At 32.7% G+C, this 19,490-nt stretch overlaps 1 protein-coding gene across 1 annotated transcript in view; it reads right to left on the reverse strand.

Moving 5' to 3' along the window:
- SEMA3A (semaphorin 3A) overlaps positions 1 to 19,490 on the reverse strand; it is a 296,356-nt gene that overhangs the window by 157,302 nt on the left and 119,564 nt on the right. The window contains exon 4 of the mRNA XM_044677729.1: positions 13,527 to 13,646. Within this exon, the coding sequence (XP_044533664.1) occupies positions 13,527 to 13,646 (120 nt within the window). The remainder of the gene's footprint in view (positions 1 to 13,526; positions 13,647 to 19,490) is intronic.

Below are 19,490 nucleotides of genomic sequence, written 5' to 3' on the forward strand. Positions count from 1 at the left end.
GAAAGAAAAAGAGAGAAGGAAAGAGAGAGAGGGAAAGAGAGAAAGAAAGAAAGAAAGAAGGAAAAAGAAAGAAAGAAAGGAGGAGAGAGAAACAAAGAAACAAAAAATGAAAGGAAGGAAGAAAAAAGGAAGAAACAAAGAGAGAAACAAAGAGAAACAAAGAAACAAATAAAAATGAAAGAAAGATAGATTGATAATGAGCATGGCTAATAGGTTCTTAAAGTCTTTCAGAGATAGATAGGATTATATAGGCATTAGACCTGTGTTTTAATTGAATGAGGGAAATATCCAGGTAAGTAAACTCCCTTAACGAATGCATGCTGTCACATGCCCATATAAACAAATATACATATATTTGTATACATATATATACCCATATATATATATATATAGACACACATATACATTTAAACATACTGATCTACATGTGTGTTTGTTGTTCATCCTTAGTTTTTGAAGCAAACCAATGACATGACAGTGTGCTGTCTTGACTTGTTCATGAAATTAGATTTAAGCAAGGCAGAGTTGCACAAAGACATAAGCTTCAGTCTCTCTTCCAGAGTGATCAAGTCCACTGACAAGACAAAGTCAGAATGACTGCCAATAGCCCAAGATGCATTGGATGACTTTGGCATCTTCTTTGTCTGACCTAGCTCTACTTGCTTCAGTGTCTGCTTCAGTTGCCTTCATTGCCATGGGAACAAACTGCTCTAATCTGCTCATCCCACTTGAGGAAGTCTTCATGCTTGAGGTAGCATTCACCTAACTCACTGACAGGTTTGAGACCTCAATCTCATTAAGCCCCTTCAGCTGAATGGTTTTAGTGGAATGTGGAGTGGATGCTACACATGCTATAGCTCCTTGGATCCACAGGTGAGAATTGGGTAATGGGTGGACACCAAAGGTGGTTAATCATCCCTGAAAAAGATTTGGCAAGCCCTCATATCAGAAGTACTAGCCGTCCCCCAACATCCCATGAAAGTGTTTATGTACACACACAAGTAGTTCTCTCATTCTTCAGTGATGTTTATCCCCTTAAGTATTTTTGCATTTCTATTTTTAGATGCTGAATATTGGGCCATAGGGAGCAGAAGGAAGGAAGAAAATTTGGGGGGACTTATGTGAATTTATTTAAAAACTGAGACAAAAGACTTTTGGGTTCAGACTAGAAATTTCTACTTTTCCTTTTTCATTAGCACATAATGGATGCACTGGAAGAGAAATATGCTCTGATTCAGACCATAATCTCCCTACTCTTCTGAGTATTTCTAAAGAGTTCTGCTCCTTTATACTATTTATCACTCCTCACAAAGAAAAATGAGTAAAGGAAAGAGAGACAGAGACGAAAGGGGAAAGGGAAAGGACAAGTGCGTAAATGGAGAAGGGGGAGTAAAATGACAACTATCATTTATAAAGGCTTGTACATTCCTATTCATTATCTGATTTATCATTCCAAATAACTTTGTGACATAAGTAAGGTACAGAATAATATCCATGCCTTAATAAATATTGTTTAATTCAATTCATGGAGCAAAGTCTCTGCCACTGTATATGAATTGTATGCTGTATGTGCATAACATTTTTTGTTTGTTTCTGAAGTCAAGGAACTTATGTACCATAATGATTTAGGATAAGTAAAGAGGAAGACATTTAAGGAGGGGGAAGAACACTAATATTGAGAATCAAGAAGCTTTCCTGGAGGAGAAAAGTTTTTGGTTTTGTCTTTTTGGTTGTTTATTTGTTAAGCCTTGAATAAAGTTAAGGATGTATGTTTGGCTATAATGGAGTGTGCATGGGGTGGGTGGGTGGAATAATAAATTCAATGGGAAAAAAGTAGGACTTGGCTAAAGGCATACTGCTAGTGTCATTTGTCTCAAACTTTTTTAAGGTAAAAAAACAAAACTTCATGCTTAAAAGATTTAGTTTTGTAATGTATTATTGTTATTTTTATTATTATTTACATGGGGCACTGAAAATGGAATAATGACAGACAATGCAGCATAGTAAAAAGGACATTGGATTGGAGTCAGGAAGAATTGGATCCAAATTCTTCAAAGGGAGTGGAGAACCAAACTTTGATAACTTCATTATTTTGTATTAGTTTAGCCCTGTTGATAGTTATTGCTGTTAATGATTAGAATTTTCTCAGTATTTCCACTTAGTATTTGGTCATCTATAGGTTATTAGATGGGAATATCTAATTACTTCATATTGTATTTAACTCAATTCCAATATCAAGTAAAGTTTTTTTTTTTGTTTGATTGCTTATGAGTGGAAATCAATTCAGTTGGAGGAAAAAAAATGTGTAGGTAAAATACTCTTATGTGTGATGGAAAGCACTACTTCCTTAAGCAAATTACTTTATTATGTCAAAAGAACATTTCTTGTCATGAAAAACTGAATATTTTGCTGGTGATGGAAACAGATCTAGTAAAATTGGGGGACAAAAACATAAAAAATTATTGAAAAAATACAACACAAGTCATTTTTTTACCAATTTTAACTCTTAAACTTATTATTGGTTCTAACAGGAACAAGGAGTTGCAAAACACCGTGAGAAAAAAACTTTTCACAGTAACCAAAGAGGGGGTGGAAGGGGAAGCATGCTAATCTCTTAATTATGGTGTTTGTATCCCAACTGCAAAGTACAAACAAGTCAAAAAAATGCTGGACTGAAATATTTCTTCTTAGAGAGGGTGGGAGGAAATAGTGTACTGTATCCTTTCCCTTTCACATTTTTTTGAGCTCTTAAGTGATATATATTTATATCTACACGTAGATATGTATACAAATATATATAGTAAATGGACATTTATTTATTAATTTTGTGTATATTATTATATTTGTACACATAACCTAAATATGTTTAATTTGTATATATACTATATTTTCATAGCATTTAAATAAAATAAATGTGTTAAATATATTTATTATATAACTACTACATATTTTATACATAATGCATATGCTAAATATATTTACATATATTCTGTATTTACATTCACAAATGTTTTTGCTAAATATATCATATATATTTGTATATACTATATATCTATATGCACACAAATGCATGCCATACATATTTACTTTGTAAATCATACATGTAATCATATATATTTTTGCATACATACACATATACCTACTAAACAAATAGAAATGCACACTATTATATATTTGTGTGTATGTACATATATGTAATATAAGGTAGATAACAAAGTTATTTGTATCTTCTAGTATTTGGGAAATAGTACTGATTAAGAACTTAGTAAAGTTACGGTTTTAAAGAAATGAGTATGAAAAGCATCAAGGCATAGTTGATAGAGATCAGCTCTCAAGTTTGGGACCACTTAGATTCAAGTCATCTTTCTGATACTTGCTAGCTCTATGACCCTGAGTGCTCACATGACTTCTCATTGCCTCTAAAGCCATCCAAATGCACAAGTTACCCATCTGTATTGGTAAAGGGGTTTTCCTCACTGGGAGCTTTCTCTTAGGAATGAAATCAAACATAGGATCCAAAAAAATAAAAATAGACAATGCAGAGATAGGCCAGATAGCATTTGTTAAATATAGTGCATGGCCTGAACCAAATTGTATAATCCCCTCTTCTATTTCTTGTCCAATAGGAGAAAAAAATAAAAAGAGAGAGATGAGGATGATCCACTATTTGGCCATGTTTATGTGGATGTTAGGAATTTACAGAATCCCAAAGTTGGAAGGGACCTCAGAGTTAACTAATGCAGTCCATAGCTAAACAAGAATCCTCCCATCTAGTCTCTTTAAGAATACAATGAGGAGAAAACAATTATTTCCCAATTCCACTTTTAGAAAGCTCTCATTGCCAGGAAATGTCTCCTTATATCAAACCTTAAATTACCTCTCTCTAACCTCCATTGATCACCTGGGGAAAATAAGAATAGGTCCTTATCCCATTGGACAGTCCTTCAAACACTTGAAAGTAGCTACTGTCTATGTGTGGAAAAATTCTCATTCATATGCCCATAAACATATATGAACTATATGCCATCAGACTTACTCCTAAAAGACCTAGGGTAAATCATGCTTAAATAAGATTAATGCATTGTAGTATATAGGAAAGATAATGCAATGACTACCTAGTTCATTAGTATTTTTTATGAGTAAATTCTCTTCTATTTGCAGAATACAAGGTCCTAAGGGAATCAACAATAGGACAAGAAAATCTTTTTGGAGATGAATTAAGCTTTTACAGTATGGGGTATAGGTGAGGAAGAATGTGTCTAGAGAGGGTTCTGAGCTACCACGGAAATCATGAGGGATTTTTGTGCAAAGGGAAGAAAGCACATTAATAGAAGAAAGTACACAAACTTTTTCTCCTTTATGATTTTTTTGGCTCTTACCTTAATACCCTTGCATATAGCTTTTAGGACAAAAGAAATTAAGTTGTGTGAAATAGCAATTGAATATAGATCTCAACAGAAAAAGGAATACCTGTTTCATAATTCTAGGCCTCAATTTCCTCATTTCTCAACTGAGGAAGTAAAATGTATATACACACACATCACACACAAACACATACACATATTCTAACACAAACAATAGAATTGCTTAATTATAAATACTGCATATGTAATTATATATCATATGACTATGTGATATGTAATTATAAGAAAAATATAAATATATACTTGTATATATATTATATAGTATAGTGATAATGTGCATTTATATAATATATAGCAGGAATATGTATATACGTATCAATTAAGTTGATAAAACAAACAATTATAAAACATTTTTTGAAGGTGTTGGAAAGGTCCTGGCTTTAGAAAATAATAGTGAGTTGAAATTTTAATTTTTATCTTTTGATACTGTCTGACATCCCTGAATGAAACGACTGCAATGAAATCAAAATTAAGGGACAACATATACAAAAAATCTATGCAGAAGTAGAATTTCTAAAATGAAAACCAAGTCCTCGTACGCAGGAATCTTATAGTTTAGGAGAAAAGAGAAGGACAACACATAAGTCTCTAGTCAGGTGCAAGACTAAGAGGCTAAGGAGAACTGATAACATACAAAAGGAACAAAGGAAAAGTCTTCAGTGTGTTGTTGGCTAAATTCTCTGTGCAGAGTCTATGGAAAAACCTGGGTATGAATCCAAAAATTAAGAGGGTAGAGAGAGGCTCCTACCTCCTTGATGTGAAGTACTCATACTAAAGAAATCATAAAGCACTGGGAAAATTTTAAAGAGAAGTTATCACTACTTGTAGTAATTGGAGAAGAAATTCATGAAAGTGACATCTGAGCTAATTCTTGAAAGATGAGGATTTCAGTAAGAGTAAAGGGATTGAAGGAATGGTTTGAAAGCAAAAAATGCAAAGGGAGAATTAATTTTTATCTTTCATCTCAATTTGATTCACAAAAAAGTCAAAGCAAACAATGTTCTTCCTTCACCATTAATAGAGGGTATAAAATCCCATAACACAGAACATAAAGTTTTAGCTAAGGCTAAAGCTTGAACATCTTCAAAAAATATGCTTTGGGGAATATTTGGCTGGAGATGGTTGCTGTGCAAAGTTTGCTAAGGAGTTTGTATGTTAAACTTTTATTCAATAAAGTTAATTTGAATATTAAATATCTATCCTGTCCAAAGAATTGAGAGAAAGGAAGAATCAAAATGAATAACTATGTTGTTTTGTTGTTATGCAGAAATGTGGTCATAGAGATATCCTTTAATTCTTGTTACATACATCCTAATATTTCACTAGTCTATGACCATGGCTTGAACATGACATTATGTTGGAATTTACAGTGCTAATGTTTTACAGCTTTCATCTGTGTCTGTCCTTGCTTCAGATTCCCAGTCCTCTACACAGAAGAAGCCTATCTGGAATATGAGAAAACAGGCAGAAACTTCCTTCAAAAAACTCATGCTCCTACTAAGGACTTTTTTTTAAAAAAACAGATGTAAATTTGAGGGAGAATGTCTTATACCATAAGCCATTTGGGATTATTTAGCCTCTAAAGGATGAACATACTTGCCACGTCAATGGCAGAGAAGCTGAGAGCTTAAACTCAAACCAAACTTTTCTGTAATTTTAGTCCCAAATCATCTTTCCTGTAAATTATTTTCTTCTATTAAGTTAGCAAAAGTTTTATGATAAATATTCAGTCACATAAAGCAAATGACCTCATCTCTAGCTATCTATAATATATATTCAAATCCTCTTGGCAGATACCCAAGAATTGATTGACACCCATCTTAACAGACCTGGATTTAATTAATATGTCTACCAATTCCCAAATGAATCTCAGGAAACCAAAAATCTATCTAATACAGAAAGCAATGACATACTGTGTGTGGTCAGGAGAGAATCTCTAATTGCCAGGAATAGATTTTGGAATAAAAAGAAACAATATAAAAATGTCTATTTAAAAAAAAGGCAAAACAAAATAAAGAGTGCCCATACCTTGCCCTAGATCATTAAGATGAAGCATGTTTTTAAAATTAAAAAGACATTTTTATAGGAGGAAATCATGTCCAGACTGTTAAGTCATTACTCAAAGGGTCTGTTAATTTCCCTTAAAAGATGCAAAGACTATTCTTAAAAGATGAACAGTACCCTTTTTCACTTCAACAATAATGTCTTTATTTTTGTGGCAAATTGCCATCCTGAAAGTCAAATTCACAAGGTGATTCTTTAATAATTGAGCTTTAGAGATCCTCGAAAGACAATATGAAAAAAAAACACATATGATCATGAGAGATTACTTCTACCAGAACAAAGAAGATTGAGGGAGATCAGAGACTTCTGTTTTATGCATTCAAAATAGTCACATAAAGCATAACAATCATAAAAAACAAAATGGCTTCTGCTTTCTATTGGAATAATAAAAAGAGCCAGCAAGCATTCCATGTACAATATTACATCTCATAATTAAAGAATCTTGAAGGTAATTTTTAACAGCAAAAAAGAAGGAAAGAAAAGATAAAAAATTCTTCTAATATTTTATTTCAAGAAGAAAATAGCATAAAATACATGATAATATAAATTAGAAAGCTTATAAAGTTGAAAAATATCTTGTAAAGCCACAGTTATAAATAGTACCATAGGAAATGTATTACTTGGAGTCAAAGAACCTGAGTTTAAATCCTTACTTTGCCATTAGGACTTTGGGTATGGTATTTTAATCATTTGGGCCTCAATATAATCATGAAGGAACTGGAATTGGTGACCTTTATTATGCTTTCCAGTTTTAAAACAATGATTCTACTCCAAATTCATGAAAAATGTTATGCTCTGAAGTATTATAAACATATAGTCTTTGTCTTCTTGTTCATTTTTCTCCATCCCCGTTTCTTCCTTTTTTTGTTTAACTTTAAATAATACAAATCCACAGTTCCCAAATTGTTCATTATGGGCCACGGTGAACTCCTAGGAGTGCTATAGTATATTTGAAATTTTCAAGGAAAAATACAACAATATTCAACAGACAGATTGGAGGAACCAATAGTTTAAAGTAGTTCATACCTTCAACATTAGATCTTGCCACATATTCCTAATAATGATATTTCAAATGTTTGATACGTTTTTGTGTGTACTTTTTCTTTTGGCTACTCCACTATCTTCTGAAACTTTCTTATTTGTGATAATATATTCTTGAAGTTGCCATGCTAAAAAAAAATTTTTGAGGCATTAAGGGCACCATAAACTGGGAAAGTTGGGGAACTTCTGGCATGACTAGATGGAAAATGTCAAGATCTAACACATTATAAATTATCTTTTATTAAAAAATCACAATAATGCAAAATGGATCAGTTTACATATTTTTAAGTATAAAAATTGCAAATTATTTAAATGTATAGAATAGATGATGAAATGCAGTTGACAAAAGTTCTACATTATTTGTATTGGGCAATGATTGTAAATGGTTAATAACCCTAAAACTTAATAGAATGGGCAAGTGTTTTAAACCTCCTTATGAACTATTTCTGAGAAGTTAGAAACTTGGGTACTGGGCTGTCACTCTAAATGTGAAGTCACAGAGAGGTTGTTTGAATTGAACTTCATCTCACTAAAGATTATTGCTCTCCTTTATACAATATAAAGAAATCTTTGTGTAGAAACCTTCCCTGCTAATGCAGAACTTCAAAATATTCCACCAAAATTTCTATTCTTAGTGTTCTGCCTTGGAACATGGAGAAGTTAAGTGATTAACACAGGATTGAATAGTTAGGGTGTTTTAAGGGGAGTACCTGAATCCAGACTTTGCTGACTGAGCTCAGCCTTCTGTTTATTGTGCCAAGCTTCTTCAGGGTTAGCTAAATTAGTTTTAGAATAAAGATTTAAAGTGTATTTTTCCCTACCTTCTGATAATTTTGATTTGATGGGTTTTAAAATTTTTTTTATTTTGCATGTTTTTTATTTAGTTACACTGTGAACTCTAGTATGACTTTGCCCAGCATCCACCATTATTTTCTGAGATCAACCACTGGACCACACCCACTTTCCCTAGAAGAGTTCTTTCCCTAAGGTCTAATTAATGGTTTTTAATCAAAAAGTAGTCTCAGGCCCCATCCTATTCTCCAGAGGCCAAGAATTTGACAATGGCTGTCTTTGAGAGTAAACTAGAAGAGTTTGGTTTTGAAGCAGCTGGCAAGAAAGGAAAATTGTTAGCTGTTGAACTGGGAAGTGTTTATAATGGAAAAGTGTTAGGAAGATTACTCCAAAAGTGGTGGATGATAGGGACAGTGGTAATCAGTAAGGAAACCAGCAAAGACTATTACAGATGTGAGATGACAAGTATTGGTAATTTAAGATGGTAGTTTTGTGGTCTGATAAGTAATGACTTTACAAAAGATGTTTCAGAAATGAAGGGAAGGAACCCATTGAAGAATTCTTTATATTACTTTTCATAAATCTACATGATTTATGCCAGATAAATAATTACTTTTGGTGCCTATACTTTTAAAAATAAAATACTACATGTGATAGTAAAAGTTCAAAACTACCCATCAACAATAACATGTAGTGATATGATTTTCACTTATTTTTGTAGAACTTATAAATGACTTTTCCTAGCTTTTATAAGAACAGTCATCTATAGATTACTCAAAACAAAGCATTGGCTATTGAATTGAATACTGCATATACAACCTATATATTTTTCAGAAATAGCTGGAATTATGACTTTGTAGACTTCTCAAAATTAATATGAATGATGGTTTTTTTGCTTTTATCATTTCTTAAATGATTTAGCATTCAATTTTGTGAATCAAATTAAATTAGAGTCACAAAGGGCAGAAAAGGATGCCAAGAATGTTCAGGAAATCATATACTTCTGAGTCCTGGAAAATTGAGCATGGGAGAGAGAGGACTACTACTAGAGAAAGGGGGAAAGAAGGATGGAAGGAAGGAAGGAAGGAAGGAAGGAAGGAAGGAAGGAAAGAAGAGAGGGAGGGAGAAAAAAAAGGAGAGAAGGATCTTCATATTATATAAAAGAAGTAAAAAATAAATAAATCCCCATGATGGTCATCCAGTCCTTCCAATATTTGCCTTCCTTTTTTGGGGGGATGGGGTAACTATCATTTTGATGGGTATGAGGTAGAACCTCTGAGTTCCTTTTATTTGAATTTCTCTTTTTATCAATTATTTGGGATTTTTTTTCTCATAAGGTTATAGATACTTTGGGTTTCTTCCTTTGAGTATGTTCTGTTTATAGTCTGATACTATTTATCAATTGGGGAATGTCACTTATTCTTATAAATATGAAACAGTTCCTTATATATCTTGGAAATGATACCTTTATCAGAGAAACTGGCTACAAAGAGTTTTCCCCTCAGTTATCTGTTTCTCTTCTAATCTTAGCTGTGTTGGATTTGTTTGTGAAAACCACTGTATTTTAAGCTCTGTAATCCTCTTAGTATTTACAGTGCAGACAGTGTATGGGGGTGGAGGTAGAAGCAGAGTCACTTGGGGCAGGAGAAGACTATATATATATATATATATATATATATATATTTCTTCTTTAGTCTCCATTTTTCTTTAATCAGAAAGGAGCAGGGCTCAGAATCACAGTACGAATGAGTATCCAAAGGACATTTTTTATTTCTGTCTCAGGTTCATAGTGAAATGAACTACCAGGAAAGTATAGAGACATTCTGTCATTATAGGCTTTAATGACATAAACAATCATTAATTAGAGACCCAGGACTAAAATACCATCAACAGAAGGATTAAAGATTCTAAAAACCTAAGAGTAGACTTATTCAGAGATCCCTGTAACTTTTAATCTATCAACTCAAATCTTATCACTAGGGATTAACTAAAATAGTTAGAATTTTCTTGGAAAGAAAAGTGAAGAAAATGTACTATAATGCTTCTCAACTGGTCTGTATACATTAAATTTTTATCAATCCACTATAGATATAGATATAGGTATATTAAACATACACACTTTCTGAAACTTATAAACTTGCTAGTGAAGTGAATTACTTGGAGTCAAGAAGATTTTAATTTGAAACCTGACTCAAATATTTAATTTATCATGTGACTCTTGGCAAGTCATTTAACCTATCTGAGTCTGAGTTCCCTAATATGCAAAATAGATATAATAATGGGACCTAAGTCAGAGTGTTGTAAGGAATACCTTAAAGAGCTATACAGTGTCCTAAAGACTTTAAACACAATTGTAAGTTTTAGTGGACTAAAACATGTAAAGTCCAAAAGGATCACCCTATATAAATGCAACTACTAGTATTATTAAAAAAGGAAATAAAAATCTGACCCTTCTTTTTCTAAACAAAAGAGTATCATCTATTGAAGCAAATAAGGGCAAGGTAGGGAATTTATTGTTTACTAACCTCTGTAGTTTGATTTTGAAAGTATTTTTAGGTCCACTTTATAAATGAGAAAATTAAGGCAGAAAGAATTCAATTGTAAATCAGGTAATCAGAGCCATTACTCAGGAATTCAGAATCCTGTGCCCTTTGTATTATAACATATTGAGGTATAAGTGTCAAAATAGTTAATGGGACTTCTGATTTATTCTAAGTCCTTAGGAAATTGAGGCAGCCGCCCTTCTCTGGAATAAGATAATTAGACATTGCCTCAGAGAAGCCAACAACTGAGAGAAATAAAGTCTCTCTAAATTAAAAAACTGAAAAAGCTTAGCATCCCAATTATAAGTCCACTATAACCAAGGTGAATCAGACAGGAAGAAACAGCCCCCCAGCCTAGAAAAAAATAAACCTCCTTTAGTACTCAAAATCACAAAGTTACATTGTCATTTACTTTAAAATAACAATAAATTCATCTAGAGGTGTGGCTTACCAAGAAGTCAGCAATATTTAAATTATGTTAGTGTTGTTTTAAGTACACCTAGGATGTCATTCACAGAGGAAATTCCAGTAAAGAAATTCCCTCTACTTGGCAATTCACCTGCTCTGCAACTGTGTCTTCAAATGTTGCCTTGAGCATTCTCTTTTTTTTCTTTTTGAAATTATATTTTTATCATTTTAATTGTTAAATGGTATTTTGTAAATGATTTTCATCATCAACAATATTTTCTTCTATTCAGATAACACTTGCAATGATGGTCAAATTGAATGTCACCTGGAATTCAAGCTATTTTTTCACTCAACTATCACTGAAAAATAACAAATACTTATTTAGAAAGCAGATCATAGGATTCTAGATTCATAGAAGAATGAAATATAGCATTTAAGAAGGGATAGAATTATTGAAAGATATTAGAAGTTAAGATGAATATCCACTGTGCAGTAGATAGAGCACCAAGATGGACCTGGATTCAAGTCTAGCCTCAAATATTTTCTAGTTCTGTGACCCTGGGCAAATCATTTAACCCCAATTGCCTAGCCCTTGTTGCTCTTCTGTCTTAGAAATGATGCTAAAGTAGAAGATAAGGGTAGTAGTGGTTAGCTCCTTGATGTCACAGATGAAGAAAGTAAGGCATAGAAAGTTAATTAATATAATAATAACAATGACAACAAAACCAATAACAATTGTATTAGCAATGATAGCATAAGTAGAATTATTAATTTATTATTAATGTATTATTTAATATTATTATTAACACTACTAATTACCAGCAATTAATTTAAGGTTTTCAAAGAGTTTTACAAATATATAATTTGATCACACAACAACACTGAGGGATAGAAGATGTTAATTATACCAAATTTAAAGATGAGGAAACTAAGGTACATATTCAGGACCTGCCCAGGGTCATACAAGTAGTAAGCATCCAAGTCTAGCTTTCAGCTACGTTCTCTCTCCTCCAATGCACATACAATTGCATTACCTGCCTTGTTCAGGAAGGTTCTTTCTTTTCTTCTTTCTTTGTTTCTTTGTTTCTGTGTTTGTGTTACTTTCTTTATTTCTTTGTTTCCTTTTTATATTTCTCCCTTCCTTTCTTTCTTCTTCCTCCCTTCCTTTCTTTCCTTCCTTTTCCTTCTTAAATCTTTAATTTCCATTTATCAGAAGAGTGGCAAGGATTAGGCAATTGGGGATAAGTGATTTGCCCCAGATCACACAAGTAGGAAGTATCTGAGGCTACGTTTGAACCCAGGTCCTCTAGCATCCAGCCTGGCACTCTATTGTGCTACCTGGCTACCCTACTTCTTTTAATATGAATGAAAGTTACTTCTCCAATCTCTATCCTTTTTTCTTTGTCACTATATGCTCTCTTTGACTTTGACCTTTGATTTCCACTCTCCCCACCTTGCATGTAATGAAAGTCAAATACTACCTTTCATTTTTCTTTCCAAAGTGTCTCATTGCAAAAAGGCTGTGAGTTTGAGAAAGGATCGTTTTTTCAGTGACTCACTTTAAGATTCTAATCCAAACATTATAGGAGACTAAGACTTGAGATGTTTAGTTCTGATGTTCACCCTTAAAATTGATGGAAGTGGTTGAAGTGGGATTTGAATTCACATCTTTCTGCTTCTAATCCCAGGATCCTATTCATTTTGCCATGTTTCTTTCCTTACAATTAGAATAATAAACAAATGTATAAAAATCAATACTTAGCTAAGCCAGAAAAACAAAACAAACATGACCAAAATCTGTTTGGATAAAATGGGATACCTGAGAAGCATGTATAATGTGTATGCAGGGTCACATCTAGTCTTAATCCCCAGGCAGAAGAAAACAGCTGGGGTGGTAGACACTAGCACTGTCTGAGGAAGGAACTGGAGGGGGAGGCTGACAGTATAAAAGACAAAGGAGACAATGGTACACACAGAGCCTGTTGGCATCTGCCACCAAAACAAAAGAAAACTGACTTAGTAATCTAGGCTAAAAACAAATGTTAGTTTTCTTTGTTCCCTTCTGTTCTGGAGCTATTGGTAGAGGATGTCTTCATTTAATTAGCATTCACAAATCAGAAATAATATCAACATCTCAATTAGAAGTAGATCACCCAGAGCAATGATTTGGAAACTAAATGAGCTGCAGCAATTAGCAATAAGGCATTTAAATAGAAAAGGGTCATGGACAAGATTTTTTTAAAAATAGCTTTACCTCAGGATGGCGTCCAATTTCAATGTAGGTGCAAATTGGATGAAAAGCCCCTGTTCCACAGGCATACAAGTGAGTTTGGTTATAAGCCTTAAGCACCTTGATGAAATTAGCACATTCTTTCTGTAAGAAAAAAATATAATAAAATAAAATAAAACAGTGAATCTATTAGTATCACTAAAGTATCCTCTAGTGTGCTGGTTATGCTAAGAGGAGGAACGGATTTATTTTCTTATTTGAGGCCTTTTCACAACAATTCTAAGGCTTGTTTATTATTCAGCAGTCCATGACTATTTTAACCCAAGTTCTAATTGTTCTGCATACAGGGAACATAACTTTAAAATATGCACTACTTTCAATACAAAAGAAAGTTACTCCACCAATTTCTAACTTTTTTCCTTTCCTAATACGTGTCCTCCTTTGTCAAGGCTACTTGAATTTTTCCCTTTGGGTAGAAGGAAAGCAAAGTCCTGCACATTTCATTCTTCTTTTCAAGGTTGATCATTGTAAATAGATTGTGAGTTTGAAAAAGGACTAGTTTTAAATACATCACTCTAAGCAACTCACCTAAACATCCTTAGAGACCAGTGATTTTTTTTCTATTTTTTTAGTTCAAATTTTGATATTGTTAAAGCTGATGTTTTCAGTTACTTTAATTTAAATTTTCTTCTGGTTTATTTGAAAAGAAAGAACGTGATAACAGACAACCTAGAATCCCATTTGGTTCACCCAGGAATTCTGGGGTGGATTAGGAGCAGGAAATTGATCAATGAGTCATTGGTAATGAAAAATTAGTTCCCTTTACTAGAAATAAGATGGACATATTAAATAAAATGGGAAACTGTTGATGGTTATTCTAAAAAGTAATGCCAAATTTATATGAAAATGAGAATAGGAATATATTAATTATTAAGTAAAATGTATACTGTATTATGTGTGGTGTGATTGTCAAAAAAAAACAAAATAAAACACTGGTTAGTGGTGGTTGTTTTCCCCGCTCTCTAAATATAATTTCATTCTTAAAGAAGATAGTCTAACATCATAAATTTTAGTATTGGGAGTCTTTCAAATTGTGAAAATCTTTATGGAAATGTCTCCAACAAAGGTGGATGGGGTCAGGAGAGGGAAAGGGACAGGGGACCTATTCAATGAAAATTTTTTTTTAATATACTTTGAAGTAAATTCCAAGAATGAAAATGTTTTCCATAATGCAATAAAAATGCTTTCCTTAGTTAAAGAAACTACAAGGGAAACTCCAAAATACTAAAACTTATTTTATTGCTATCATAATCTGTACCAGGAAAAAAGCAGCTTCTTATATTTTAATAAGTAAATTTATATCAACATCTTAAAAATCAACTATCATAATGACTTCAATAAGCTGTTATGCTCCACTGCCCAAAAAATACAAATTTTAAAAATTAGTTACATATAGAATACAATGTGTTATGAATTTTGTTACCGAACACATAACATCTTTTTTAAACGTTTTCCAATTGGGTATTCATCTGTATGACCATAAAAGTTTAGCTAAAATTTGTTTCATATTTTTCAGATTGTTTCCAATAAGACTCAGTTTCTAAAACAAATAGGTAAATCTACTAATAAAGGTAAAAGTTAGCATATGAGACAAAGTTAGCCAATACAGTGGAAGAAAAGTTTTACTCTAATGCTATAATTAAAATAATTAATGCAATACTCAAAACAGATCCATCTCCATATTATATTCAACTTATTAAGTAAAATATCTAATGGTTTAGGCATTTTTTGGTATAATTGTCCACCTGACCTTTATAAATACATAGGTATTGTATATTTGCCCCTGAAGTTTTTGACTTTACGCCTATTGCCCCAGCAAAAAAAGAATCAGATGGTCAAAACCAAACAGAAATAATTCACAAATTAATCACAATTCAACTGGTTTCTATTGTTATCTGTGAAAATCAATTTTAGGGGTGCCCTTTGACAATCTGCTTCCAAAAATAAGTTATTTTTTAACTTCAAAGCTTCAGGACATCAAATCCTTGTCACTTTTGAGAGTAATCAGAGAGGTGGTTAGTTTTTATTTTTCAATTGTCGTAAGAAAGATCTTTAAGTTCATTTTTTTGGTCTAGTCAGACCTTACAAAATGTAAAAGGAATCCCAAGATTAATGTCTCAATTTTGTTTCCCTTAAGAAAACTTGAATTTCACAAGATGCCTTTGTTTCATCATAAGGGGACTCATACCCAAATAAAATTCTGACAAATTTTTTCTTAGGAGTCCTGAATGTCTTCCCACCCCTTTCAGTTGCCTTGGCTGTAATCAGAATGCCCTGTGCTCAGAACCTAGGGCAGGTTGGGAAATTTAGAATCTCTTATTAAATCAGGAAAAGCAAATCGAACATTTAGGGAGTTGTTATATTCCATTCCCAGGATTATTTGTATTTAAAATGATTTAGATTAAATTATTAGATTAAAGACTCAGATTTTTATCAGAAATAAATGAAAACTTTATGGCAAAATCAGAGGCATCAGCAAGAGATATCTATGGGAAACATCTATGGGAAACATTCATGGCACCTCTCAAATCACACAGGGAGGCGATTACTCACTGAGGCAAATGGAGTTAAGTGACTTGACTAGCTAGTCAGAGTGTGAGATTGGAATTGAACTCAAGAAGTTGACTTCCTGACACCAGGCTCAAGCACTCTATCCCACTGCACTATCTAGCTGTCACTTCATAATATTCTAGGATTTCAAAATTTAATCAATTATACTAAATCCATTTGAATTCATTTTTGCATAATAAGACCTTACAATATATTAAATTAAACTCAAGAATTAATGTCATAATTTAAATTATTAACTCATAACATTATAATAGTCCAAAATTATACAAACTATACCAAATCAACTTAAAGTCCCTAAGTTTCTACTCTACCTGTAACCCCCAAGTAAAATAAAGAAATTGGAAAGTAGAGAGATTAAACTCCACTATATTTTAGATAAAGGGCAGAAATTTCTCTCCATGCTTAAGAATCTGAAATAAATGTAAACAAGGTTCCAGTTTGATAATTTTAACTTGATCCACACCCCCACTTATATATGTGAAACAATGCTTAGGGCTTGGGGATTATTTTACTTTCCTATTGTTTTAGTTTACATGCTTATAATTTTTCAGTGCCTCAGTTTGCCCTCACTAAAATCATATTCTGAAAGACTTTAAGGGGTTTTTAATTATTGTTTGGAAAGCATTTGAACTTCCTACAAATTATGGGACCCAGACACACGAAATATCATCAGTTTTTATGCCTTTCTATCCTACCTTTCATAGATGGACCATTACAAAAAAAAGTCTAGCCACTCCCAAATCTTGTTGGAGAATAAAAAAATAGTATCTATGCACACCTCTAGCTGTGAAACTTGGCAAACAACGTTAATGTGGATGCTGATGATTGAATGTATCAGTTCTACATAGCAGCAAAACCCACCCTATTGGCCCACAGCCTGGAATGAGTTTATCACTCAACTAGGCTCTCCTAGTTGGCAGTAGGTTATGTTTCTGCTATGCCCTGAGGCTTGCTGGATATTGCTTTGAATGCGAAGGACCATGCAAATAGAACAGAGAGAAAGAAAAAAAAATGAGCTACAAGAGTAAGATACTTAAAGGGAAACAAAGGAATTAAATGAAAATTTCTATCTGGGCTAAAAATAGCATAAAGGAGAATATATCAACATCCATTCTAGGAAGGGAAAGGAATTAAATTAATTTCTATAAAAGAGTCAGAATCTTAAAAGAGCTATTGTTGGTAATCATTTTTAAAAAACGATTTCGCATAAATGATTTTTCTCCTGTCATTCATTGGATTCAGGGGAAAAGAAAATCTCAATTTATTGCTGCCAAAGTTTTGTTAGTTCCTGAACAGGATATTCATTTTTGTTTGGAACCAGCTTGAATATTTCTTTAGAAGGAGAGAGTGAGTATGGCAGAGGAAGGAAAGATACTTCACACATTTCTGCTCCAAGGAGGCAGAAGAAAAGACTTTGTGACCTTTGCTTGAACCATGGCAATTCTGAAAACTTTTAAACTGTAATACACTTTTTGGCACTACATTGCTCTTTGACTCACCACTAGAGGGTTTTAAAGGGTAATGGAAGAGAAAAATCAAATCAGAACAAATATATTTTTTAAGACTTCATTCTTTCTGAGTTGTATATGAACAAGGTTATCAAAAAGCTTTGGTTTGCTTGGAGCTGATTGAACATATCAACTCCTGTGATGATGCTTGAACTATCTTGAAGTCCAAACGCATTATAAATTTTAACCAAGTTCAGAAAAACTGTCCTCAAAAGATTTAGCAGTAATAAATTAGTCTAAGTAAAGCCTATGCATGACAATCAATGTATCATCCTTATTGACAAAACGTTTACAGTTATTTGTAAGAGTTTTCAGTATGTGTACATCAAATAGATGGAGGAAATGTGGAGAAAAAATTAGCCTAGAAAAAATGAATTAGAGGAAAAAAAAACTCTACCAAAAATCCCTAAAAGTCAAATGCACAATGATTCAAAAACAAATATTGCAGATATGTAATACTGATTAGACTGTGTTAGTCAGACTTTTCCTGGACAGTTCCTAAAATAAAGTCCCTCCATCTGTCAAAACAACTGCTCCATGTATGAAAGTTAAAACAGCGGAGGTGTTTTTAATAAGCTTCTACTATCTACATCCACAACAAACACTTATGATTTACAAACATACCCCTGTGGATGCCTTAACTATTGACAAAATACCTTTACTTTTTAAGTTAGAAATCAGTGGACCCTGTTCATATCACACATCATTTCTCCTCTTCAAATAACTTACACTATATTAAAATATATTACAATATAAATCAGCTCAAAATAAGTGGGCAGAATTCACATTGCCTCAGGTCAGTGAGCATTCATCTACAACAAAAAAAGATTTGTCTTCATTCCTTCAGTGAGTTAGACAGAACAATTTTAAGGTATCATCTAACAGCTGGGAAAGCAGAGGAAACATTTTCCTATCATGCTGGGTGGATGTATTTACGTATGGAATTCCATTAATAAACTTAATTTCTGAAGTTAATCTGTTGACGTTCTTTTCCCCTGGTCGATTTATTTGGCAAGCTAGAGGAATCTGAGGATCCTACAGCCAAGAGAGTAATCCTGGAGATTGTTGCTGTCACTCACTTTATCCCTTCCTCTATTTAATATTGTGCCATATTTATCTAATGATGTTGTTGTTTCCTTCTTTTTTAATTTTTTTAACCACTCTGCTATTCCAGCTGTGATTGTATCATCCACCAAAAGCTCAGCCTCTCTTTCAAGATGCTACAGGAGCCACTAAATGGTCTGAGAGGGACACGTGGTAAAATTCACATGCAGCATGTACATTACTAATGTCAATTTAGTTGGCTGATTTTAGTGTATATTTGGATAATGTTGAAGTTAATTCACATTTTTCCCTATGAGCCTTATAAAATATAAGTAGGCTATATTATCCATTATAATATACCTTTTCTGATTTTACAATGTATCTTGGATTGTTTCATGACTTACCACAATCATTCAGCATAACATAAAACTAGTGCAGTTTTCTACTTTATTGTCATCGTTCTTAGTTTTGTAGAAATATAAAACTATGTGGCCAGAGTTAAAAGCTATATCCATATTTATTTCAAGGCACAAAGTTTAAAAAGCAGTTTTTTTCCAATTTTTAAACTATGTAGTATGAGTGCTGAAGACCATGTCTACCTAAGACTGGGCCTTTAAGGTCAACTGTTCTAATTGATCATTCAATTAAATGACAGATCAGACTGAATGTTTTTCTCTCCATAAACTGCTTTGTTGTTTTACTGAGTCGGGTAAGTGGACTAATTGTTTTGAAATCATGTTTTTGTAGTTAAAGTTCCTATAAATATTTTTCTTCAGATTTACAACTTTTAATCTTCATCAAGTGA

The sequence above is a fragment of the Gracilinanus agilis genome, chromosome 5 (assembly GCF_016433145.1).
Source record: "Gracilinanus agilis isolate LMUSP501 chromosome 5, AgileGrace, whole genome shotgun sequence".
Classification (NCBI taxonomy): Eukaryota; Metazoa; Chordata; class Mammalia; order Didelphimorphia; family Didelphidae; genus Gracilinanus; species Gracilinanus agilis.